Source organism: Chaetomium strumarium, assembly GCF_033439665.1.
Source record: "Chaetomium strumarium strain CBS 333.67 chromosome Unknown B0T15scaffold_2, whole genome shotgun sequence".
Lineage (NCBI taxonomy): Eukaryota > Fungi > Ascomycota > Sordariomycetes > Sordariales > Chaetomiaceae > Chaetomium > Chaetomium strumarium.
Window position 1 is genome coordinate 4,371,813 of NW_026944430.1, and position 25,689 is coordinate 4,397,501.

General features: G+C 56.6%; 8 protein-coding genes across 8 annotated transcripts; 4 read left to right on the plus strand and 4 right to left on the minus strand.

The window, feature by feature from the left end:
* Positions 1-649: 649 nt before the first annotated feature.
* B0T15DRAFT_129854 (uncharacterized protein) lies at positions 650-5,435 on the plus strand. Its single transcript, XM_062861739.1, has 2 exons — positions 650-3,893; positions 3,951-5,435. Exons 1-2 carry the CDS (start codon positions 827-829, stop codon positions 4,949-4,951), a joined length of 4,068 nt encoding a protein of 1,355 aa, XP_062724883.1. The 5' UTR covers positions 650-826; the 3' UTR covers positions 4,952-5,435.
* Positions 5,436-5,981: 546 nt separating this feature from the next.
* On the plus strand, positions 5,982-7,163 carry B0T15DRAFT_491637 (uncharacterized protein; the record flags this gene model as incomplete). The annotated part of the gene is made up of 1 exon (XM_062866800.1): positions 5,982-7,163. One exon carries the CDS (start codon positions 5,982-5,984, stop codon positions 7,161-7,163), a length of 1,182 nt encoding a protein of 393 aa, XP_062724884.1.
* A 573-nt stretch (positions 7,164-7,736) lies between these two features.
* B0T15DRAFT_129856 (uncharacterized protein) lies at positions 7,737-8,934 on the plus strand. The gene is made up of 2 exons (XM_062861740.1): positions 7,737-7,910; positions 8,014-8,934. Exons 1-2 carry the CDS (start codon positions 7,881-7,883, stop codon positions 8,812-8,814), a joined length of 831 nt encoding a protein of 276 aa, XP_062724885.1. The 5' UTR covers positions 7,737-7,880; the 3' UTR covers positions 8,815-8,934.
* On the minus strand, positions 8,865-9,633 carry B0T15DRAFT_500821 (uncharacterized protein; the record flags this gene model as incomplete). Its single annotated transcript, XM_062867382.1, has 2 exons — positions 8,865-9,344; positions 9,424-9,633. The coding sequence occupies 2 exons, from the start codon at positions 9,631-9,633 to the stop codon at positions 9,321-9,323; spliced, it is 234 nt and encodes a 77-aa protein (XP_062724886.1). The 3' UTR covers positions 8,865-9,320.
* A 3,315-nt stretch (positions 9,634-12,948) lies between these two features.
* On the plus strand, positions 12,949-14,073 carry B0T15DRAFT_509496 (uncharacterized protein; the record flags this gene model as incomplete). Its single annotated transcript, XM_062867789.1, has 2 exons — positions 12,949-13,176; positions 13,261-14,073. The coding sequence occupies 2 exons, from the start codon at positions 12,949-12,951 to the stop codon at positions 14,071-14,073; spliced, it is 1,041 nt and encodes a 346-aa protein (XP_062724887.1).
* Positions 14,074-15,345: 1,272 nt separating this feature from the next.
* On the minus strand, positions 15,346-18,456 carry B0T15DRAFT_491641 (uncharacterized protein; the record flags this gene model as incomplete). The annotated part of the gene is made up of 6 exons (XM_062866801.1): positions 15,346-15,497; positions 15,663-16,386; positions 16,443-16,535; positions 16,893-17,032; positions 17,183-17,409; positions 17,486-18,456. 6 exons carry the CDS (start codon positions 18,454-18,456, stop codon positions 15,346-15,348), a joined length of 2,307 nt encoding a protein of 768 aa, XP_062724888.1.
* A 1,727-nt stretch (positions 18,457-20,183) lies between these two features.
* On the minus strand, positions 20,184-21,401 carry B0T15DRAFT_130013 (INO80 complex, subunit Ies4). Its single transcript, XM_062861741.1, has 2 exons — positions 20,839-21,401; positions 20,184-20,712 (listed from the first exon to the last, which is right to left on the minus strand). Exons 1-2 carry the CDS (start codon positions 21,246-21,248, stop codon positions 20,319-20,321), a joined length of 804 nt encoding a protein of 267 aa, XP_062724889.1. The 5' UTR covers positions 21,249-21,401; the 3' UTR covers positions 20,184-20,318.
* Positions 21,402-23,823: 2,422 nt separating this feature from the next.
* B0T15DRAFT_509499 (carbon-sulfur lyase-like protein) lies at positions 23,824-24,622 on the minus strand (the record flags this gene model as incomplete). The annotated part of the gene is made up of 3 exons (XM_062867790.1): positions 23,824-23,904; positions 24,053-24,261; positions 24,502-24,622. The coding sequence occupies 3 exons, from the start codon at positions 24,620-24,622 to the stop codon at positions 23,824-23,826; spliced, it is 411 nt and encodes a 136-aa protein (XP_062724890.1).
* Positions 24,623-25,689: the final 1,067 nt, after the last annotated feature.

Here is a 25,689-nt window from a genome sequence, read left to right on the forward strand (position 1 = left end):
GGTACATACATACGACGCAGGGTTACGCGGTGGCAGCTCTTCCCAATGGCGCACCCGAAGCATCTATTTCACCCGCCTTGTACTGACCAATGCATTGTGCTCAGGCACCTTAGTAGCTCTGGTATTGCTTCCCAGGAGTTTGAGCTCGATCGGTTTACACACAGCCCACGAGTTCATCTGATCTCCGCCCCAGCCCCACCTCCTCGTGGCAAACCCGGGGTTTCCTCGAGAGCGCCGAGTCAGTATCTCGAGTTGGAAACATTGCCTCCTATTTGGAGACGCCGACTTGCCCATCTACCGCCGTCTCTGCGGTTGGAAGACGGTTGATCTTCTATCTGTGAGTCGGTGTTCAAGCTCGTTGAGCCCGGTTTTCACCCCTTCGGCCCATGCTAGGTGTCACCCACGTTTTCGGCCCCGGCTCAGGGGCATCCCGTTCTTAATACATATGCTATAGCCCCAGCCCTTTCGGCGAACAAACGTGGCAGCAGGCTTGCTAACCGACCAATTACTGCCAGGGATTGACCATATACATACAAACCGATGGATGTCATTTCTGGAACTAGGCCAGATACTCAGAACGTTTGAGTTGAGGAGGACTTGGAAGGCAAGTACGGCTTGGCTCGCTCGAACAGGGATCATCGCAACTCGGCTCGACGACGAAGTACATACAATCGGCTCACCACTAACACGCGCGCTCGACTTTCGAAGCAAAACGGCTGCGGCTCTTTGGCGCCCCGAACGGTGGAAATGAACTGAATCCCTCTTGCTGGGTCGCGCAACAGACCGCCGGTTTCGTCTGTCATCGAACAACTGAGCTGCAGTCACGATGAACGTGTGGGAGACGGAGGACGAGTCGACCGGGCCGGCGGTGCCTCCGCCGGTCCCCGCTGACCCTCCGTATCGTGCGCTCTCGCGCACCGTCTCACGGAGTTCACGAAAATCAGGGAGGTCTGTCACACCACCCGGAAAGAAGGGCAAAAGTCGTTCTCCGCCGCCATTTCCTGGAGACAAGAGTGAGAGGGGGTCGAAAAGGTCTTCCAGAGACGTCAGCATGGATGAGAACATCAGCATCTTAGACCCGCGCCGTTTCACACCGACACTCCATGCGAGCTTGGTCTCCGAGATTCTGTCTCTGAGACGTGATCAGGAGGAGAAGCTGAAGATTATTGAGAGCCTCGAGACGTCGCTACACACGGTACGAGAGGAGTCGGAATCCCTGCAGGCGACGGTATTGTCGACTGGGAAGGAAGCTCGATCGCTAAAGCGGCAACTCTCATTACTGGAAGGGGGTACATCCTCGGCGATTGGCGAACTGGCCCGGGAACGCGATGAGGCGATAGAGTCGGCTGCCGAGACGAAAAAGCGACTCGAAACAGCGCAAAAGAAGCTACGGAGCCAGGAGGAAGATTCGGAACGGGTGCACCAGCAGTGGGCAAAAGAAAAGGACGACTGGGAGGAGGAGAAGCGCAAGTTTGAGCGGAGAATCCATGTCGCCGAAAGCAGGTTAAAGGCGGTGCTTGATGAGGTTGCGGCATTCCAGGCTGCCCAGGCCACTGCGCTGAACATAGTTTCCAACGGTGCCGAAAGCGACGGGGAAGAAAGCGGCAAGGACGACGCGGCCAGTGTTAGGAGCATGAGCATCACGAACAGCATCCGTTTCTCGGTCGCAAACAGCATCCTCAAGGCGAACGGCAACTCACTAGCTGACGAGTTGGGACTCGATGGCGACTATGACGATGAGAGCGACTGGGGCGGTCGGGAAAGCGTCCTGTCGAAGGGTCACTCGCGGAACTTCAGCCGGGACAGCTTTGCTTTCAGAACGCACCGGAGGCACCAGAGCAGCGATAGCATGGTGAGGCCGGGAAGCGTGCTTCGCGGGAAGCTGGCCTTTAACCCTGCTGCTCTTGAACGGCTCGAGGATGGTATCATCAAGGAGGTTGAGGAGTCGGAGCCGCCAGCACCTAATGCCAGCTATGTGGACACGGGAATCCAATACTCACCGCCGCCATCGCCAAAAGTCGGCCCCGTTCCGCCTTCGACCCCCGAACCTTCCCCATTGGTGCAGAGATACGAGAGGCCCTACGATGTCGACAGCCCGCCGCGTACCGACCAAGAGATCGAGGCGAACCAGCGGCGAAAACGGGTGCATGTTGGACAGACGCTCGCCATCAAGACGCCTGGCCTCCATAGTCTGATGGTGAACGGGTCGTCGCAGACCGCCGAGGAGCCGCTGAGTCCGCCGAAGACTCCTAAGACGCCGTTCCAGGAGATGCCACCGACACCCAAACCAAAAACCCCCGACATGGTTTCTGCATCCACCCAGACCGATGACCTGCCTCCTCCGCTCAGTCCGTCCTCGCTCGGACTCCCAATGCCCATTCCCAGTATTAGCATCATCCCTTCAAGCCGTCCAAGCACGCCTCGCGAGCCGCGACTTCCACAGCTGACCAAGGATTTCGGGTGCCAAGTGTCGCTGTTGATCACGACTTCCATGACGTCTTCCGCCATGCAGACGGAAGAGATTCGGGTTGACAAGCGGTTGGATAAGCTGCCGCCGCACTTACATCCCTCCGCCATCACATCCAGGCCCGCCTCGCCCGCTGTCGGCACAGCGGATCTTGCCTCAGAGGATACACGGCAGTTCACTCCTATTCCTGGGAACCTGCCTCCGCGAAATCCGCGACGACTGGACAGCAAACGAAGCTTGACGGAGATACCCTCGTCGCCTCCAAGCCTTCCGTCTCCGATTCTGGAGCAGAGAACCTACGATGCCTACCCTGGGAACAATGACAATGGTCCGCTGTCGAGCCAGAAGGCTCCCATGCGACGGCCGCCACGGATCAGCAGCTTGTTCGCAGGGTTTGATGGAAACAGTACCGACGAGGCCGATGAGTTCATGGAAGCTGATTTCAGCGACTCTGAGTACCGCACTGCTCTCTCAGCGCCGAACCCAAGGAGTGCATCGAGCCGTGCAGGAAAGCGCAACTCCGTAGGAACAGTAACTTCGTCGGAGAACACCCTATCACCCAAGTACAGCGGGCGCGTTTTACCCCGGAATGTCGAGACTCCCGAAAGCCTCGATTCCGCTTACCCGATGCGGGAGGTGCGGGATACTGGCTTCGGCAGAAGGGGCTCGAGGCGCGGCGGGCGGTCTTTCATGTTCGGTACGAAGTCGAGCGTCATGCGCAGGGCTGCCATGATCCAGAGTGGCATTGCATCGCACCAGCGGGCTAGGAGCCCAAGTTTGACGGACCCGACGGAGCCTCCGTTCCCTATCCCGACGCGGGCCAGTTCGAGGAAGCCACCGGTCAGCGTCAGTGCTCCAAGTGAAGGACGGACAAGCCCAAGCAGAGGCCCCGAAGCTTGGCCTAGGCGAGGCTCGAACCGCAGCCACTACCGCGCGAACAGTATCCGCAAGGTGCGCTCCGCGGCTGCTTTCCCTCGGAATCAGAGGTCTCGGCGGCGCGGTAGCCGCTCACCGCCGCCGGTCTCGCTGAGTACCGAAGCGCCCGAGAGTCCCAGGCTGCCCCCCTTGCCAAGAAACGATACCACGACGCCTCGGCATAGGGACGGATACCGGTACAAGACCCACAGGTCTCAGCCGTCCACAACGACAGCGAACACGGTAGATACAGGAGCTGGGTCGCAGGGGGCATCGAATCAACCTCCCACGGTCGTTGACTCCATCGCGCAGACCATGGTCGGCGAATGGATGTTCAAGTACGTGCGCAGGCGCAAGTCCTTTGGTGTTGCGGATACCAAGGGCGCCGACGACAGCAGCAATGATCGTCACAAGAGATGGGTTTGGGTCGCCCCCTATGAGCGTGCAATTCTCTGGAGCAGTAAGCAGCCGGCTTCAGGCAGCGCGCTGCTGGGCAAGTCTGGCCGGAAGTGTAAGTGACATTGGTTCCTCGCCTACTTTTGGTTCTGCACTCGCTGACCTCTTCCAGTGTTGATCCAATCGGTGCTCGATGTCAAGGACGACAATCCGCCTCCAAAGGGCGTGGCCCAGGTGTTCAACAGGTCTATCCTGATCCTTACGCCGCAGCGGGCGCTGAAATTCACAGCCACAAACGCCGAACGCCATTACGTTTGGTTGACATCGCTGTCGTTCCTGGCTCACTCCAACCAAGCCATACCCGACACACTGGCGGTGCCGCAGCCGAAGCCGTTGGTCGAGCAGTATGAAGCGCCGAAACCTAAGCGAAGGCAGATCCGCGACTCAATCCGTCTCACCAAGGCGAAGACGGCTGTGATCAAGTCTGATCCGGCGGAACCACCCCAGATCGACAGCGCTCCTCCCAATATCCCTACCTTCAGGCCTCCGGTGCCGGAGATCTACCATCTCCCGGCACACACAAGGGACATGTCCAGGGACGCGGCCGAGCCGCCGAGCATTCCGCGGTTCTCTGACCGAGCGAACCAGATGCCGGTCCACGGGCGCAAGCGAAGTAACACCGGCGGCCACGTGCCGCCACCCCTTTCCTTCCGCGGATTCTCCGGCCCTGCCGGGAGCGGTTCGTATCATGCCTCAACAAACAGCACGGCGGGCAACAGTGTCATCACTGCTGGCTCCTCGGATATCTACAGCAACACGGGCGCTAGCGCCGTCACGGGAGCGAGCGGCATGAGCTGGGCGACCGGGAGCGTGAGTCGGACGTCGGAGGCCTCGAGCCGGCCGAGCGTCCCCGTCACGAACAACTTCTTCGACGCCATTGGGACGGTGCGCATGGAGGCCTTCATCAGCCCCCATTCGTTCAGCCAGCCCGAGACGCCGTACGAGCACGAAGACTTCCGGTATGTGGCACGACGGCGAAGCAAGGAGCTCCGGCGCAGGGCCAGCCGGAGCCGGCAACGCGACAGCTACCAGAGCCGAGGCACCCGGGGCACGGGAGGCACAGACGACCTGGACGAGTGGTATCTGAGAGACGACCCCTTCAGAGGATTCTAAAACTTACTTTCTCTTTTCGATTTTCTTTTTCTCACATCTAACATCTGTGGCCCAAGCCGCGTTCCACGTCATGACTGACGCGCATCTCTATTATCTATAACTTCTATTTCCTAATTCAAAACAAAGAGCCTGCCGCTCCTGGTCATTGTTTACGACCGGCATATGTCGTCTCCCTTTCCCCTTTGTGACCTGGATGGATTCATTCTCCACCTGCAGAGTGTAGGCTTTTCGCTTTCTACCTCACTGGGTATATATATATTTCTCGGTTGGAGGGGAAACTACTAGTAGGTACAGGTTCTCTCTTTTTTCTTTTTTTTTGGGAGGGTGCGGTATCGCTTTGCTGTTATGCCACCCGTTTTGACATGATACCAATATTTTTTTGGGCTTTCTGAAGCTGGCTGAAGATTTGCGTCTAGCTTCATGTCTGTATATTTATTCTCTTGCTGTTTTCTTAGATGCTCTCATCAGGAGCGCTACAACACCGGGCTTTAGCAGCGGGTTTGCAGTGTTGCACCGCGAGCTTGTGGCATAACTACGGTACTAAGTAGGTAGCTATCTGGATCAGCTCTGGGGAAACCCAACTGGCCCTGCCACGTTTATAGAGAGCCGTTCACGGATAAAATCTCTTCTGACCCGGATGAGTGTTCTGGCTTTCCTTCTGTTCTCGCGAGTGCTATTCTGACGGTCATGGACGATAGATCGTGTTGTATTCCCGGTTTGAAGCTCAGCTCCGAGGGGATGACCCAGTATCGCCGGGTCATGCCTCTCTCATCAGCAATGGATCTGGATGAATATGGATATTGTATTGTACCTATTTCTGTCTCAAGGCCCATGCTACTAGTACTATGTATTGTACTCTTGGGCAAGGCATAACCCTAACCTGCTAGTACTAATACTAGTTTTAGTACATCAACCCCGCCACTGCCCCGCCATGACTTAAACTTCAAAGTTCCGATCGTAAAGTTTGATGAAACCTTTCGGAATCACACCTAAGAGCATATCTAAACTGGCAGTTGCACCCGACGGCAAGATGTCTTCGGCAGAAAACACAGTCAATGGGGAAGTGGAATCCCTGGAGCAGATGCAGGCGCGGCACAGAAAGGAACAGCGAGACCTCCAGTCGCGCATCACCAACAAGAAGAAGAACGCGACCAAAAAGACTCGGAAATTCGTCAACGACGAGTGCGCCGAGCTCGAACGCCAGCTCAAAGAACGGCAGGAGGAGGAGATAAGGAAACTCACTGGCGCGGGCGACGACGATGACGGAGAAGAAGGAGAAAAAGCAGCACTGGAACAACAACAACAACAACAACAACAACAACAGGACGAATCCCAACAACCACAACAACCACCACCACCACCGTCATCATCATCAGAGCCCGCCGTAACCAACCTGACCAACAAACTCAACACCACAACCCTCTCACCATCGACGCAATCACAGCCACAGCCACAAACACAACAGCAGCAGCCGCAAAAACAGAAACGCAACCGCCAGAAAGAGCGCCTCGCCCGGCGCGCAGCAGAGCAGGAGGCCGCCGCGCAGGCGGCCGAGGCCGAGGCGTCCAACATGACAGACCGCCGGGGCCTGGAGCGCGAGCGCATGCAGCGCGAGCTGGCGGCCCACGCGCTGCGCGAGCACGAGATCGCGCCGGACGGGCACTGTCTCTTCTCGGCGGTGGCCGACCAGCTGGAGGTCAACGGCATTCCCTTACTGCTACTACGAGAAGGAGCAGGAACAGGAATAGGACCTGGACCGGAAAGCGGTGTTGGTCGGGGTGGGGTTGGGAATGGGGAAGGGGAAGGGTTCGACGCCAAAACGGTGGTGGAGGAGCCGTACCGCGTCGTGAGGAGGGCGGCGGCCGACTGGATCGCCGGGCACAGGGACGAGTATGCTGGGTTCTTGGAGGAGGGCGTGGATGAGTATGTGGGCAAGATCCGGGACACGGCCGAGTGGGGCGGGCAGCTGGAGCTGAGCGCGCTGGCGAATGCGTATGGGGTGGAGATCAGGGTGGTGCAGGGGGATGGGAGGCCCGTGGAGGTTGTTACGCCCACTTCGCCTGCGACGGGGGAAGAAAATGGGAAGGGAGAGGGGGAAGGGAAGGAGAAAGGGGAGAAGAAGAAGAAGACGCTTTGGTTGGCGTATTATCGCCATGGCTATGGTCTGGGCGAACATTACAACTCGTTGAGGAAGGCCAAGGCCGTTCAGTGAAAGGAGGGGTTGGCGGCCCTGTATCCTGCCTGGCTCAAACGTTTCTTTCTTGCATTACGATGGCGTCAGGCTAGGTAGAGAGCAGGGCCGTCGTCTGAGAGGCTTTGTCTGGGGAGAGATAGAACCCAGGAAGCGTCAGGGCGTGGGGGCTGGCTGGTTCTAACCTGTGCAGGTTCTTCGCCGGGATGTAGCTATTGCTGTGCAAAGTCGGGGTTGAGGTGGCCTCTGAAGGGAGGCGTGGTTTGGGGCGGTTAAGTCTGGCCTGGAGCTAACAACCCGGGAGTTATAGCATGATTTAGAGGTTGCATTAGACGCCATACTCTGCACTGTTGATTCTGGGCACTTGGCGCTGACCCAAGAGGATGAGAGGACATCGCAGAACGGAACCTGGAGTCGTACTGTGCACGGAGTGAGTGAAAAGGTTGATGGACACCTCCTAGGTAAGTACCTATGTACTGCACATACGCCATACTAAAACAGGTTAGCTTCTGCTTATTATAAGCATAGCTCTGGTCTCGGCCAATAGGAGCTGTTGTCGTGCTCCTAAGCTCGGGTCTCAAGATGCCTCGGCTCAGCTTCCGTGAGCTCTCATCCGCCGGCAATGAGATGATGAGCTCAACAACATAACCAGAAAGCAACATATCTAAAGAGTAACACACTCAGATCTACAGAGCAGTTTAAAAAAGCTCGTATTGAACAATAATACCAGTCTCAACCATGGACATCGAATCCCTCTTCAGCGTCAAGGTACAATACATACAATTTCCGCCCCTCCTTATCTTATCAACTCTCTCTCACACACAACCCCCCTTTTCTCTACCCGTCTCACTAACACTGCACCCACCTCCAGGACAAAGTAGTCCTGGTAACAGGCGGCGCCAAGGGCGTAGGGCGGATGATTTCGGAAGCGTTCGTGCGGAACGGCGCCAAAGTGTACATCTCGTCGCGCGACGCGGCGGCCTGCGATGCCGCCTGCGCCGAGCTCAACAACAGCCTGCCCGGCGGCGGTAGGGCCATCCCGCTGCCGGCCGACCTCTCCCAGCTGTCGGAATGCCAGCGCGTCGCGCACGAGCTCACGGCCCGCGAGAGCAGGCTGCACGTGCTGGTCAACAACTCGGGCGCGACCTGGGGCGAGGCCTACGACAGCTTCCCCGACAAGGCGTGGGAGAAGCTGCTGACGCTGAACCTGCAGCGCGTGTTCACGCTCACGCAGGCGCTGACGCCTCTCTTGGAGAAAGCCGCCGTCGCTTCCTCGAATGGGACCGGGACCGGGGCGACGACGGTGCTCGACCCAGGCCGGGTGATCCACATCGGCAGCATCGACGCGCTGCGTGTGCCGCTGCTGCCGACGTTCGCGTACAGCGCCAGCAAGGCCGGCCTGCACCACCTAAGCCGGCACCTGGCCGTCGAGCTCGGGCCGAGGGGCATCACGAGCAACACGCTGGCGTGCGGGCCGTTCCCGAGCAAGATGATGGCGGCGACGCTCAAGAATTTCGGGGACGAGATCCGGGCGGCCAATCCGCTGGGCCGCATCGGCATGCCCAGCGACGTGGGCGGTGCGTGCCTCTTCCTCGCGAGCCGCGCGGGCGCGTTCGTGAACGGGGCCACGCTGGCGCTGGATGGTGGTGTGGCGTTGATGAGCAAGATCTAAATCGGCTTGACTACTAGTAGTAACTCGTTCCGGGAAACGGGATACGGGATATAATCATCTATATATTATGAATATATAGGAAGCCATGTATACCCAAGGTAGAAGAAGATCGTGAGGAGAGCTATAATGAAAGTTATATGCATTATATCCCCATGGTGCGCCCAGTCCGCGTAGTTATTGCGTTCCATTCCCAACCATGCATGTCAACGCCGTAGATCCCCCGTCCCCAAGCAAACCCAATGAATGTCCCCGCGCCGTATCCATATACGCCCATCCCACATACCGGTGGAAAACGAAATGAGAAGACAACCGTCTGTAGAACGATCCGAACCCGCACACACCATCCGATGCTGTGCCCCACGAAAGAAAGAAAGAAAGCAAGCCCCCGTCTTTATCAGGGTATCCAACCAAGCCACCTCTCCCCTCCCGTAGCAAAAATCCTGACTCTACTAACGCGCCATGTGGCCGTTTTCCCTTCCCTTGCCCCGAACCTGAGAACAAATTTATCAAACTGCTTCTGCCGTTTCCACCTGCTCCCCTCACGTTTGAACAGAAGACCAGCATTTATTAAACCACACCATGGATTAGATGGGTTTTTTACAACCCGACACTCTCCATGTCTCGCAGCAGCACGGCCATCTCGGCCCGCTTCGCCGCTTCGGCGAGCAGCGTGAAGTCTTTAAGATAGGCCGCCGTCGAGGGCGTCTTGAGCGGTTTTGGCGCCGGCGGCACAATGTTGCTGGTTGTGGGCGACGGGTGTGCCGAGGACATGGCGGAGGTCTGCGTGGTGTTTATTGCGGAGGTGGATCGGGGGTCCATCTTTGTTTTTTGTTGTTGCAAAGTGACTGCGCTTTTTTTTTTCCTCACTGAGAACTGCGCGGAACGAGAGAAGTCGAGGCCGAAGTCGAGAGAGACTGGGTTAACGACTGGATTGTCGGGGGAAAGTTGAATGGGCGGTCAAAGGGGTTATAGCGACCCGAGTCACGCTGAATCGAGGGAGGGAGAGGCAAGGAATTCTCTGGCCTGTCTATGATGAGAGACCGGGCTCTTTGAGAGATTCGCGCGACGTCCTCTTCGTTTTTTCTTTTCTTTGACCGAAGCAAAGCAGGCGAACCGGCTGCGTTGTAACACCCGTCTCGCTACGATGTCTCCCCAAGGAAAGAGATGGAACTGGATCGCAACTCCCCCGTTCCTAGCGAACGAACCGAAGCGGTTGCCTTAAAGTAAAAAGATGCCGGCAGGAACCGAGTGCAGCAGCCGATTATGCGCAGCCGTTTTTATGTGATAGAAAGGTCGGGCCACTGGGACAGTTCTGGACTCGAGCCAACGGCTGGGCTGGGCTGGGCTGGCTCTCGGGCTCAGACGCAGATGCAGACGAAGACGCGAGCCGGCTGAATGGAGGAGAAGGAGGAGGAGGAGGTGGTGGTGGTGACCCAATAAAGCAAGTAATTTGATCTGAGGGCGGGATATTGCAGACGCGAGATGCAAACTTTCTGGCCTTGCAGACGGCACAACCCTTTCTCTCCCCTCCTGGTTGCTAGCCGCAAGCCGTGCGTGATGCGTCCTGCAAGAGGCTCAAACTGGTGCGCGGTCACTTTAACAGTGCGGTTGCGTACGGTGATCGGCAGGAAGCGATGGCTTCAACCTAGGTCCAGATACGGATGGACCAGACAATGGCCGAGCAGTGGAAAGCAATATCGGATCGGCCTAGTTCAACCTGTGGCCGTGCCGTCTATTCTCCCAAATGTCCTTAGGACCGCGAGACAGGAGCGAGGCGTGTGACAGGTAGGTACTATGTGTAAGTGTCGTAGTATGTGTGTGTGGGAAGGAATCGAGAAGGTGGTGTGTGGGATCACACCGTCAAATAACGAAGAGAAGTTTGGGGGTCAGCGAGATGAAGCGGCGGAGCACCATGGGCGTCCTTCCCGTTGATAGAGTTTGCTCGCGCCCGCCCATTTCTTTATCTCTCGCCATGGAGCAGGCTAGAAGACGGCGTCATAGACTTATTAGGTGTTAGTGTAACCCCTCGTCCCGTTTGGCCGAGAATGGAGTGACAAAAAGGTACTTCCGCCGAATGGCCGGAATAAGGACCGATTAGCCGCTTCGCCGTGGATTTGGCGGAGACGACGCCAAAGGGTCTGGCCCCTCCAGGTACCGCCGAGTCCCTCAGGCTCTGCCTCCGTGTGCGGGGCATCTGGTGATGGTGGGGTAAGGTCCACGATGCAACCTGATGGACCCGAGTTGGACCCCCACTCACGACAGATTGGTGCTGTTGATGTCTTGATGAGAATGTGCCTGTTGCCCAATGCCCAGCGCCCTAGTTCCATGAAACGCGAAAGCAGACCATTCTTATGTGAGAGCGGGCCATACCCGGCAGATATTGCGGGTGCATAATGCTGGGTAGTCCACCACACTCGATAGTTACAGCTTGTGGATTTTTATCGTGATGGGAGAGAATTTCCGAGCGGAACGTGCTCCATCTTTGGGGTCCCGTAAGCCTCGAAGACTTCGGCATCAAAGCCGAGGCATCCTTCCTTTCCATAGTGTAACTTGCATCTGTTCGGCCGCTTTTTAGCCTACTGTACCGATAGCCTGCCTGATAGGGCGCTACTCGGCGCATCTCGCAGTCGGCGGAGTGTTCGACGAGTGAGCTGACAGTTGCAGCGCCCGGAAACAACCGTATCCAGGGGCACGGTGCAGGATCGCCGCCAAGAACTAACAGGGGATACATGGCGACGGGTTTCTTCGGAGCTCGACCTTCCACGGTTCCGGCGCATAACTGTTTCCTTGATCTTTTGTCTCCTCGATCAAAAGTCGCAAGTGTGCCGTGGTCGCCAGCCAGGCCAGAGCAGGCGGCGGAGCCTCAAAACGTCCGCCTCGGCAGGGCGGTACATACATGCATGCGTAAGGTTAAGGTGTGGAAGAGCCGGGCTTCAACTCGTCCCAGCCTACCATCCCACCACCCAGAATGATTCTCGGGCATCCTGAATGTCTCTTCCATATGCTATCTAATCCGATGAGTAAGCCCAGTCAGCGCCGCGACGTACAACCTGTCCTGCTACATATGTACCGCGTAGCCGTCCGGAGTTCGATAATAAAATGATGACAGCCCAAAGTCTCTTAAAATAAAGGCGGCCCTCCTACCCTGGATTTCAACAATTCGGATTTCGGAAGCACTGCAAGCGTCTTCGGCGAGTGAGACCGTCAACTCGACGCTCCCCACTACGCGTGCCAGGGCAAGGCTCAGCGGATGACCGAAGGTCGCGAGAATTCCTCCCGAAGCATTTAGCCGCGGATAACTCGATATCAGCCCACGTGTCGATGGCAAGATCTTAATACCGTGTTCAAGATCTACACGTGTAGAACGGCGAGGAAGAACGGAGAAATTCGAGGCGTGTCCGGAACTCTGGGAATGTCCTCTTCCTTCCCTACCTAACTAGGTACCTTAGTGTACCTACTGGGATTGAGAAGAGTGTTCTGACGGAGACTGTTCCGGGGAACCGATGTTGCTATTCGGTCAAGGTCGACGGAGAAATCAACGTTACTTCGCGTAGCTGACTGGGACTCACTGAGCGAGTGCACCTCGACGGTAGGAATGTAGAGCGAATCCAGAGCCCACCACACCAGGGTGTGGAAGGTAACCGTGCCGAAGAGAATCCCTACACATAAGGTCTTCTGCTCGGTGGAAGGGGTCTGGATGGCCGGGCCGCCTTGTAACCTGGAAGTACATCACCAAGGCTCCTTCCTACCTATCCATGTCAGCGCAGCGAAGACGGCAAGATGATGCAAACCCAGGCGAAATTCCGAGTTCGAAGAAGCAGGGAATCCCGCTTCAGTGTTCCGGCCCAGAGTCCAAAACTGGGCCGGAAAGGAAAGGGAAGGAAGGAATGCTGCTGCTGGGCCGGCCTCCACGGCACTATCCGAGATCTCCGGCCGTTTTATCCTTATGCACGGACGGGAACAGGCCCCACCCCGGTCTATGCAGGTGCAATTCTCGGCGCGTCATGCGGAGGTGCGGTTTGCATGTGCGCGTTCCGACGCCGAACGGCGATGCAGTGCGAGGAAACAGAAACAGCAAACAGAACGACAGCACAAGGACGGGGGCCCTTTTTTTCTGTTTCTCCCTCAGACAGCATGGCCTCGACGCCTTCGTCTGCACCGAGCTGGCACAAGATCCAGATCCCGCGACCTCTCCAGCGACTGTTCGACCGCTTCCCGCTGCGGACTTACGAGCCCAATGACCTCCCCCAACGGTCACAGCAGCTCACTTCAAGTGACGTTGCCACCCTTTATGTGTTTTCTACAGATGAGGATGCCCGGATAGGCGCGCCGAGCTTCAACCCGGGCTGCCTCAAGTGGCAGGTACGAGCCAATCACCCCACTGTCTTCCTTCCTTCCCATGGCTCCCATCCTCACTAACACTCATTTTCTCTCTCTCTCCCTTAGACCCTCCTCCGACTCACCAACCTCCAATTCCGCATCCTCCCATCCACAAACCACGCCTCGCCGACGGGGTCCCTTCCGTTCCTCCTCCCGCCGCGCACATCATCATCACCCACCTCCTCCTCTCCCCCCATCCCCGCCGACAAACTCCTCTCCTACGCCGCCCAGAAATCCACCACCACCACCAACAGCCCCTCCCCTACTACTACTACTACTACAGCAAAACCCCCATCACCAAAAAAATCAGAAGCCTACTCTTCGCTAATCACCCTCTCCCTCCGCAACGCCTGGCTGCACGCGCTCTACCTCGACCGGTCCCGCACGGCCCTGCTTCGCGCGCTGTACATCGCGCCGTGCTCCTCGTCGCGCGCCGTTCAGACGGCATTGCTCTACCAGCTGCGCCGCGCCGCCGCAGAGCAGATCCTGTCCTCGTCCGGTACGACCAAGGTCGGGACGGCAGTTGGTGGTGCTGGTGGTAGTAGTAGTGCGGACGCGATCGACGAGGAAGGCGTGTACGCCGAGGCGTGGGACGCGCTGTGTGCGCTGGCCAGTTTGTTGGCGGAGAGCGAGACCGGTTGGTTCTTTGGGGCGGAGAAGCCCGGGACGTTTGATGCGAGTCTGTTTGCTTATACCCATCTGATGATGGAATATATGCCGGAGGGTTCGTCTACGGAGGAGGGGGAAGGGGGCAGGATGGCGCTGGGAGCGATGGTGAGGAAGGCTGGGAACGGAGAGCTGGCGAGGCATAGGGAGAGGGTGTTGCAGGCTGCGTGGCCGGGGTGGGAGGGGAGGAGGGAGGGGGTTGAGAGCTCTTGAGATGAGAGGTGGGTAAGGTGGTTGTCAGTCGAGGACTCGGGGAAGTGTGGTGGCATGTGGCGGTCCATACACACATGTAGTCAAAAGAAAGGAGAAGGAGAACCCTAGACCAGGTCATGAAGATACCCAAAAGAAACGACACCGTACCTCCAGTGTTATCGCTCGCACCTCGGGTTACGATCTACCGACTGGATGCTAGGTAGCTTCTAACCTCCGGACCTCATTGTCACGTCTCCTGACAATCAACCTTACACTTAACCCATAACGTTGCAGAGAGAAAAGAGGATCCAGGGCCTTAGGTACCATCATCTCCTCCAACTCAGTCAGTTGCAGGCAGGCAGCAATTCAGCACGCCGAACTCCACCAATGACAACCCATCCACAGTCAAAATAAACTAGTGAAAGGGAGAAAATAACGATGAACCGGGAGACACAATCGATCACACTGGATGCCTCCCCGCGATTGTTGGTACGATGGCGAAAACTACCTTACCCTTAGGAAGTGCATCCAGGCAGAAAAATAGCCCAAAGCAAGGCAGTTCCAGGTCCAGGTTAACTAGAGAGAAGAGTTTCTTTGCCAAAGCAATCAGTACCTACCTTACCGTACCTTGAGAGCAAAAGCAACCTGAGCCATTACATAGACCACAGTATAGTAAAGTGTAGTATAGTGTAGTAGTGTAATGCAATGTAATGCAGTGCAGTGCACCCAAGAAAGAAAAGCTCGGGACAATACTACTAGTAGTACTTGCCCGGCAGAAATCCCAACCTGAAAGAAAAACCACACCCGCCCACTGCAACCAACCAAACCAAACCAAGCGGCGAGAGAGAGAGAGAGAGAGAGAGAGCGAGAGAAGAAGGAAGAAAAGCAACTAGAAGTCAAAGCCAGAAGATTATCAACCCAGACCAGACCAGACCAGACCAAACCAGCCCAACCCAACCCAACCCTCCCCACAGCCAGCCCCGAGAAATGAATGGAACTCGAATCGAATCCACCGACCGGCCTGCCTGCCATGTCTCAACGCCGCATCCTTGTGTCTGACCTGTTTGCTGTGCTGTGCTGTAGTATGATAAGATGATATAGTCCAGTACCTAATGCATGCCATGCCAGTACGAGAGCGCGTATCCCTCCGGGCCCTCCCTGCCCTGTCATCCCCATGCCATGCCATGCCATTCCATGCCTTTGGCTATGCCTATGGTGCGTATATGGGGCCCCCGATCACCTAACACCTAACACCCCACGGGGCCCATGCCGGACACGCCCCCAGATGGAAAACTAGCGCAACCTCGAGGGCGGAATCCAATCCACGACGTTCTGCACCGTCACAAACGCCCCGTCGCCCCCGTCTTTACGCAGCGTGTCTAGTAGCACAACCGTCTGGGCATAGACGTTTTCCAGGGCGGCGCGGGACGATTTGCCCAGCGAGGCTTCATTTCCACAAGTTAGCGTATGTATGTATATTTACTTTCATCTCAGGGAAGGGAAGGGGAGGGACGAGAAAAGGGGGGGGACAGGATTTGAGCAAGAGAGAGAGAGAGAGAGAGAGAGAGAGAGAGAGAGAGAGAGATTGGGGGGATATTATGAAGACTCACTCAGAATAGCGCTGTTAAGTTCCTCCGCCACAGCCACCCGTCCCGTGCCATCCAGCATGTGCGCCACCTCCTTGACTTTCAGGGGATTCGGGTAGGCAATCAGCGAGAAGATCTCGTCCAGCTGCTTGGCCGTCTCACGGCGCGGATCGTCCTTGAACTCGGCTCGCAGCTCCATGCCGTACACCAAGGCATCCTGCGAGAGCTTGCTCACCCCCGGAGCGTCGACCGTCTCCTCGGCCATGGTCATGTCCATATCATTATCGTGGTCGCGGGGCGCCGCGATGTCGGCTTCGAACTCGGGCGGTTCGGCCTCGAGCATTTCCTGGTCGTTGTCGTCCGCCTCCCGGTGCGGTTGTTGGTGGTGGTGGTAGTGGTGGTTCCTCGCCGCCACGCCTCGCCGCTCCTCGAGGTGGAGATTCAGCTCCGCTTCGCTGCGGATCATCTCGATGAACTTGCGGCAGCGCAGGTGGAAGTAGACCTGCTCGTTGTCACGGAGGACGGTGGGGTAGTAGGTTTCCGTGTCTCTCATGGCGCGGTCGATATCGCCCTCCAAGATGGCGCGGCGGATGCGCTGCCGGTTGTGCGCGTCCTCGTCGTCTTTGATGTTGATGCCCTGGACGGGCTGGGTGGGGTCTAACCGGAGGGCGGTCTGCTCCTCTTGAAGCTCTTCTGCAAACGCGCGTGCCGTCTCGACGTAGCCGTCGTGTTGCAGGAACTGGAGCACCTGTCATCTTTGTTAGAAGCTGGTGATATGCAGTTCTTACGGGTGGCACGGCTTACGAGCTGCTGGATGAGGTCCGTCTCTGAGAGCCCAGGCACCAGCCGCGAGGTGTCGGTGCTCCGGATTTCTTGCTCGATCATCGATTGTTGTCTCTGTCGTTCGTACAAACGGATTAGCGACGCTCTCTGGGGGGCCCGTACGTCTGAGAGGCGAAGATCCATATCGAGCCAAAAAGGGCGATAGCGCATAGTGATACAGGCATCCACGACATGGACAGTGACATAAAAAGTAAGGATGAATACGGGGCGAAGATAAATGCAGTGGCGATGCTTAAACAAGGCAAGACAAGGTCCTGACAGCCAACCGGGCTGTTCCTGCACTCGCAGAGTCCCGGCCGCTTACGGAACGGCAGCTGCAACACTCATCGCATATAGCCCCTTCCCCAAGACAAGAGGAAAGAGAAGTGTCCACACGATGGAACTGGGATGTGAAGTGAAGCAGGAACGTACCTTCATATACCCGTCGATATCAAACACGAAGGGCCGCTGGCCAAAGTTTGCCATGATGTGGTCCTCCTTCTTCTTCAGGCCGACGATGGGATACAGCTTTCCCTTGACTTCCTTGAAGTTGATGTCTCTGAAAGCGATCGCTGCAGTGCCGTTAGCATGCGAACTGATGATGAGTCTAATAGACGCATATCAGGAGCAGGAGAATCCCAAGAGAGTAAGGGGTGGCGGCACCCGTGTAACACAACAGCTGGCAGAGTGAACGGGGTGAATGTCTCGTGGAGCCAACTTACGCAGTTCCCTGCCGTTCTTCGTGAACAGCGCATGGTTCAGGCGGAAGTTCACCAGGCAGCCGACGGTATCACCGGCTCCGAACTGTTCGGCGTAGGGCTTCCCAACGTTCTGAGATGCGAACGAGTTCCCGTCGTCGCCGTGGTAGCCCCACGACTCTGGCTCCCAACCAGGCGCCCGGTTTATCGAAGCCTCCTTACTCGCAAAGCCGATGGCGATTGGTGGTGTCCTGTAACAACAGCAAGTCCCGGTCAGCCCAGTGCTCGACAAGACAGAAACCCTCCCGTGGCGGTAAGGCTGCCTACTTCATATTATCCTTCTTCTTGTTCAGCACCGTAATCTCAAAGTAGTACACCCCGCACGAGGGCGACATGTGGTGATCCGCCCGTACGGCGCTCGCCTCGTGTTCGCTCGACGCCCTCCCCGTATGCCTGACCTCGTACCCGTCGCCCAGCACCTCCAGCGCGGCCTCCTTGTCGTCTTTGTTCCATCTCGACGGCAGCGGGCTGACGGTATCGTCCTCCTCGGCGGGGTACATGGGTTTCTCGACGATCTCGTACGCCACGCCCCTGTGTGTTGAGCCGGAAACCTTCGTGCCGATCGCGGGGAGGTGCGAGGCGCTCCCGTTGCTAGCTAGCCTCGAAGAAGAAGCCGCGGCGGCCGGCCCCGTTTGTGTACCGCTTGAGGCGCTACCGTCCCGCTCTGCAAGGACCTTTGCCCTGTGCTTTTCCTCCAATTTCTGTAGGTAGACTGTCCCCCTCAGGTATGATGGGGCCAGGAAGCCGGTGCTGCTGACGTTGGGCATCGAGGCGCTCGAGAAGAAGCGGCCGTCTTCCGGAACGGCAGAACCGGTGGGGAGGAGCGGGTCCTTGCCCATGTAGAGATCGAAGGCGCTGGAGAAGTAGGGAAACCTGGCTCCGAACTGGATCGGCCATACGCCGTTATCGGTGCCCTGGTTCAGGTGGTACCTCGCCGCACTGTCCTCACCTGAGGCCCGGATCCGAGCAAACGGCATGTCTGGGTCGAATCGTACGTTTTGTGCGGTCGGGTGCGGGTTACCGCCGTGCGCATGCGCGTGCTGTTCGGAGTCGGGCGAGGGGTTGAGGAGATGTGAAAAGCCGGAGCGGCCGGGTCGACTCAGCGCTGATATGCTGCCGGAGACTACGGATGCGTATGAAGGCCGCCGCGCGTTTAGGGCTGGCAATCCGCCGGAAGTTATAGAGTCTCCGCTGATGAAATTTGAAGGTCCATGCTGCTGCTGATATGGGTTCGTCATGGTGAACAAGTGGGGAGCTGCCCGGAGGGAGGGGCGGCAAAGGAAGGAGGTCACGTCACAGCGAGGCGAGGTTGAGTCGTGGCGCACGCGGGAAGGGTTAGGGCGAGCGGTTGTGTTGTCGTGTGATCTCGCAGCACTCTGTCAAGTTAACGCGGTTTCACAGAGTTGACTGCGGTGTATGGTTGTTCTGGTGGCCTTAGAGGACTTTGAGTTGAGTCAAACTTGGGGCCGGATACCTTGAGTCCGTATCAAGGTCGATGTCTCGCTGCGACCTCGTCGCTATGTCATAGGTGCTCGAATCGGCATTAACTAGCCCGCCCAACTCCTGCGACGGAAACGAGAACCGGAGGATCTACTGAGATCCGAGATGTGGAAAGGTTATGTGTCAGCTACCTAATCAGTCAGATAGCTGCGGTTTCAAGTTATCCTAACAATACGAATAGATGGTGTTGACGTCCGTTCTCCAACTCAGTTACAGTTATGACGGGAGTTCGGAGGCCGGTCCAGTTCAAACGATACGTCGGCAGCTCCTCTGCGGGTCTCTGGCATCCAGTGGAGTCATTGGGGGGAATTGTGAGCCAAGCAGATCAGAGGACCTTGAAAGGCGACGCTAGCTCGAAATTGACCCCACCAAGTCTGCGTGGCATTGGAAGGAAGGGCACCCCAAGTTTCCCTGGCCAGAAAAGGCCGTACAAGCAGCAAGCCCACCCGACAGCCCAAGGAGCCAGGGAGTAAGATCAAATCAGAAGGGAAAAAAAGAGAGAAAGGGAGCAAGAGAGAGAAGTATAGAAAACAAGGCTAAGGAATTTAAGGAGAAGTAAACGATGAAAGAAAGAAAACAATGAGAGAGAAAAGCGCAAGAAGATGCTGGATCAGCGTCCCACCGCCCAGGTCTATCCGGCTAACGTAGTCGATGGTACCTGATGTACCTATGTACGGCTTCTTTTGGTCCCGGGGAGCCAACTAGAAGCCGTTCAACAGTGCGCTGAGGCGACCTGCGCTGTTTAAATCTAGCCAATCAAATCAGTCGGGGCGAGCATATGTGGGGCGCATCGACTTGTCGTCGGTCTCCTTCCATCAGGACCCGGAGGGAACTTGGAAGCAGTTCCTGGCGAGTTTGCTGTGAAAGACTCGAGCGTTGGGGCTGGGAACTTCCGACACCAGCAGAAATCTGTGCCGGTTGGTTTGCTACTTTTCTTTTATAGTAATGAACCGTCTCATGAAACTGTACGCAAATACGGTAAATCTTGCCGTGGAAGTCGCGCAGTGTTACTCGGTCCTCTCGAGAGTCAAGAAGACATTGGAAGTTGATGTGGCCCTCAAACGGCTCATGGGCGAAGGTATTAGTACAGTACATTTCGTTTCGGCGGAGTCGAAGCAATCCAACGTATTGAATGTTTTGGCACGAGGGTGTAGATGAAGATTTCCCTAGGAGCACTCAAGAACCGGATTCGAGTGCTGGCCGAAGAAACAACCTGGCTCCCCGGCGCACCCAGAGCATCCGGGACAGGTATTTGTGGGAGGCATGTGAGAGACATGTGGTAGGTATACAAAACAGACTTACTGCCTTCACTGCTGAGAAATATCCGCATGCCGGATGCTTGCAGAGACTAACCCTGCTCTATTGTACAATAGCTGGGGGGCCCGTAGGCGTCAGCAGACCTTCTCTACTCCCAAACGCCCTGGGTTTGCCCGCCCAGTACCCCGTTGAAGCCAACGATGTGCTCACTCCCTTTTCCGTTGACCCATTGTACAACGCCCGAACTCCCCTGTTGTACCGCCCGAGTGAACTTCCCAAAAACCTGACAACCCGAATACAGAAAGCTGAAGTGATAGAAGCATTAGACCCAGGCGTAGTCGCCTCAGTTAGCGGTGAGGGCCAGAGGTGCTGGCGAATTATCGGCAGCGAAACTTGCGGCACTCTGCATGTCGATATCCCCGCCATTGTTGCTCGCCTCACTCTTGAGCTGGCTGGCGTCCTCCTTGTTCTCCTTGTTGCTGCTGTCAACAGATGCAGGCCCGGACCCTTCGGCCGATGACTCTGGCTGAGGCTTTGGCGGTGCCGTCCATCTCGGAATTTCCCAGACGACGCCCGTGAAGCTCTTCAGCTTGAAGCCGCCTCTGGTCCACTTCCGGCAGGGTTTGCCCGACCGGTCGAGCGCCCGGAGGCCGGCGTTGATGGCGCCCTGATTGGCCTTAGGACCGAGTTTGTGGGGGGCAACGGAGCCGCGCCCGCCTTCGATGGTCCCATCATCGCTGTTGCATTGTTAGTATGCTGTATGGGACGGGGCTCTTCCTTCGTGGTAAGGGATGCGACGGGTGAGTCCGCGACGGGAACAGCCCGGCGGTAACAGGTAGGGTATACGGAAGTCGGGGACTTACAGTCTCTGCTTCTTCTTCGGGCCGGGCCTCCCCCGCAGTTTAGGTTCGCCGTTGCCATTCGCAGCAGCACCGGCACTTCTCTTGACCCCTTTCTTCTTGGGACCTTCGGCGGGCGGTCCCATGATGGCAGACTGGGCTGCAGGTGTGCCAGCCGGAGGCGAGTTGAGAGTTGACTCCGACGCGCTCTCCGTATTAGAGTTGGGCGCCGCAGCGGGCGACGGCTTGGCCGAAGTCTCGTCTTTGACATGATTCGGGTCTACAATAGCCCGCAACTTCACGCTCGACACCTTGAGCTTGACGATGCGTGAAGGCTTGGTCGAGCCTGCACTTGAGATGCTAGTTATAGGCGTGCTGTTGTTCGACTTCCGTCGGTCCTTGGACGCAGCAGCATTCTTGCTGGAGGGCGCCATGTCTACCGGCAAATAGCGTCGAGCGCTATAAAGCAATGTAGCGATGGTGGTTGCTGAATTTAGGGAACGACGACGAGGTAGTGCAGCGACTACTGACAAGAGAGATGTGCGTTGTGACGGTGGTGATGCTTTGGTAGATTTACGCTGTTGGTGCTTTTGTCCAGGCTGATGGAACGAGCGATGGGCGACGGGAGATTTGTGTGTTGTGCTGGCTGGGCGTGCAAGGTCAGGGCGCAATCAGCTTATTAGGGTGAGCGTCTGCCGTAGTGACGATTTGGCGTCGCACTTTTATTTCGCGTTGGTGGGAATGGACACGGCCTATTACGCTGACGGTGGTGATGTTGGGATGATGCAAAGCGCGGTGGCCATTCGGTTGGGGTGTGGCATTGGAAGATGGGAAGGAGAATCATGGACGGGGTTTGGAGCCCTCGCCATGGTGACGCGGCGGTGGGCGTCCTGTTTTGCCCTTCATACTGCCAAAGAAGAACGTTGGGCTGGCAGTTGACTTGCTCGCAGGAACCGAGGGGGACACTGCGCGGAGTCTCCAACAAGGGAGTCTCATCTTCGAAATTTGGGGCCCATCGCGCTTAACCCCAACCCTAAGTATAGTTGTACTCTTTCAGCCGGGCTGGCTCGCCAATGGCAGGCCGTCCCGCCGACGAGCCCTGCAACTGCAAGCGTGCCAGAAGGACGTCTGTACCTCCGTACCTCCGTAAAAAATCAACCGTATGACCATCATCACTACTCGCATACTGGCACAGTGAGTATCCGTAGATCAACCGGCCTCCTTTCGGCTTAGCCGCGAAGTCGAGCGTTTGCAGCAAAGCGCATGCATTTCCGGCTGCGTCAGAAGCACAGAATCGATGCGAGACCAGACGCAAAGACTGGAGCATAGTATATGCAATTGTCAGAGAACCAGGCCAGGACTGGCTAACTACTCGTTGGGCCTCCTAAAGCGGCGAATCCAAGCTTCCAGGTTGCTGGGAAGGAACCTTCAAGGGCGCTAAGGCGAAAAACAGGCACGGTTTATTTAAGCTGGGTTGTAGGGGGGTCCATTTAGAGACATCGCTGTAAATTGCGCTCACGCTGATTTCGGGCTTTCCCACGGTCGTGGAGGGCTCGTCCCAGTGATCTTGCCCGTCACTTGACGGAATGCGAGCTCAGAAGATCAAAGAAACCGAGCTACCGTAGTCGCCAAACAAGGGGCACCGTCTACTTCGTACAGTAGCTATCTCTGCACACAACTCACCCTCCGTCCGCCCAGTTTACCAATCTAAGGTCATCGCAAGCTGAGAAGGCAGAGAGGCAGGCAGCGATTCGAGGCGATAAACTTGTGTGTTCCGACCAACCGCATTTTTATCGTCATCCACTGCGCCTCTCCTCCAAGACTTGGGACTGGACGCAGGTGCATCGGCACAGGCCCCGGTGCCAAGCTGTTTTCGGCAATGGATCAAAAGGGGATGAGAGAAAGAGCGAGGGCTGGGGCCTCGCTGGCCTCGCTGGTTTCCATTTGCGACAGTGTGGCATCCATCCGCCTGCTGAAATCTCACACCGTGCCGACGCATCACTCGGAATGCTGACCAACCCGGCCAACCGCGGTCAGACTGTGAGACTGACAGCGATGCAATTACCTATCATTCTTCCATCCCGGAATTGACGAGTTCCACCCAAAGTGACAGGAATGAGACTATTCCTCTCTGGTTCCCGCTCCTTCACGTACCGTCGGGTCCGCTACACCTCGGTTGACGAGAAATGCCAAAGTACGGATATACATAAAAGTATGTCAGGTCAGCTCCGCTCTCATGGATACGGACGCTCCGAAGTGCAAAAGCGCATCCACGCATGTGACATCCGCGGATGTGCAAGAGCGCCACCAGCTCACCAGGTGCTCGCCGTAGCTGATCAGTCCCAGTCTACCACGCACGCTGTCTGTTTCAGATACGCCCATGATGACCTTTTGAAACCGCACCTGAACGGCCACGCCTCACGCTGCCGCAATCGCACATCTTCCCCGTGGTCACTAGCGACTCTAACAGACATGCCCATCTAGATGCCTGCTTGTTCCAACGCTCGGTGCATTGAGCAATCTACTGTATGCGCGAGTCGAGTGCTAACTACTAGATCGTGAAAGCCGGACATTGTTTGGCTCGTCTCGCCCCATATCCTCCGATCCCCAAGTAAGGTCATGTTAAACAATGAGAGAGACACTCCCTCGGGCCGTCCCACATTCTAAATCCCCGGGCCCTGGCTGGGTATGTGAGGAAATGGATATATTGAGCTGACTCGCCAGCAGCCGGCCAATGACCACTATGAGCATCGTACTAGCAGTGTCACAGCGCAGAGACAAGCGTTATGGTCTCGAGGACCTTGATGGCCACGGAAATGGTACCCGCATGGCAATCCACGTGGGGAGCTGTGGGCAGATATATATTTACCTAGCCAACCTCATACGACTTCATTCGAGAGCATACTACTGTCCCAGTTTCCACATGCCATCTTCTCGCCATGTGCATACAACGAGCATCCATTCTTCCCCTTTGGGCCTCATCCTCCTGCCCAAGGACCATGAGCTTTTTTACTGCGGCATATGCTCAAACGGCTTGGCCAGATGCTCCTGGCAGAAAGGCAGCTTGCTAACAGTCCAGATCTCGGTATCCTGTTTTCCCCTGCGTCAATCCGGTTGTTTTTTTTGTGTCATTCAAGGTCTGACCGTCTGTCTCCCCATGGAACGATGAAGAGGGGAAGGGAGAGAAAGAAGAAGAAAAGGGAGAATAAAACGCAAAAAAGGAAAGGACCGAACGTACGGGCTTCAACCCCTTCTTGATCTCCGTATCCAGCGACCCGCCCTTGAGCGCGATGATATCAGGCGCCGCCTCCGGCTCGTGCGCGATGGGCGACCCGCACTCGGAGCAGAACCACCGCCACACGGCGTTGCCCGAGTCGGCGACCCCCTTCCACTTCTTGACCGGGCCGTTCGTCCTGAGCTTGTCCTTGGGCACCACGCAGACGAGGGCTAATTTGACAGCAAGCGGAGGGGGTTAGCTTGTCAGTCCAGTTCATCCATGAAAGGTCGACCATACTGGTACCACCAGGTTGGTTTTGTGGTGGGCGCTGCAAAGGTTCAAGAAGAGCGTTTGGGTGCGGGGAATGGAGGGGAGGGGAGGGGAGCGGGGTTACGGAGCATCATGTTGTTGGGTGGATGGCTGGTCATGATTGATGATGGCTTCGACTCAGGGAAGGAGGGGAAACGCACAGTATGTTGAGCCCGATTGTCTCTGACAGTCGTCGCAGTGGTCATAGCCCGTGAGCAGCGGGGCGTCGACGTCGGCCGTGTAGGTGACGGCCTTGCAGAGGCAGTGGCCGGTGAGGGGCATGTTGGATGTGATTCTTGGGAGTTATGGGTCAGGATAGGTGGCGATGACAGTTGTCGACCGGTTCAAATGGTGGAAGAGAATTGGGGATTAAGGCGACGGGCTTAGTTCGGCGAGGATTCAAGTTGGATGGTGGGTGGAACGAGTCCCAGGCTTTATATATACAAACCTCAACATGCAGACGACAGGTCTCCGCACGGTGATCTATCTCGAGAGTGGGAAGGTATGCTAGCCCCGAGGTAGGTAGGTACACTAGGTAATCAACAATTACCTACTCCGACCGGTAACTTTCATGCATGAGCACTACCTTACATTCCCGGTAGGAGCTCGAAATCCACTGCCCGCAAATTCCAGCTTGTTCTACGGTACGCAGTCAGCTCGCTGGCCGATGTGGCTCGGAGCTGAGGGGCTGGAAGGGCCACTCGGAAGATTGGGTTTCGTACTGTACATACAATGTGGATGCTCTCCCGTTATGAACAGCCGTCATCTTATTAGTCTCAAGTTTCTTAATTTGGGTCGTACTGTGGTTTGTATTGTATTGTATAATGTCCACGTGCTTAGACCGCGAGCTAGAGTCAAGAAAGACGCAGCACCTGACTCAGCAGCAACCACCGTTCGCCGGTGAATGACGTAGATACTTAGGTAGGTATCATGACTTCCACATCATCGTTCCTATAGTATATATATTTCTTACATGTAAATGATGTATCGAAGTGCCCTGTCTCAGCTTATCTTTCCAGCATCAAGTGCCTCTACTGAGGTAGGTAGTGCTAGGTAAGACAGCGTCACGGCGGGGCGAGCCGTCGCAGTGCAGGGCAGTTGCCTACTGCGGAAGAGACTGCGGCACACCGAGTCCGGTAGCTCTCGGGTTGGAAGATCCAATCCAGACTGGAAGCAGCAAATACTGTGGTAAGGTGCTGCAAATTATCCAGAAAGAGCTGCACGAAGCTGCAGGTCGCGGATTCGGCGGGGCAGCCTCACCACAGTATTTGTCACAGGCCCCACCAGTGCTGTCCGGACCCGGCCCAACTGAACCGGTTGGGGGAAAGTATTTGGAATTCCCCAGATGC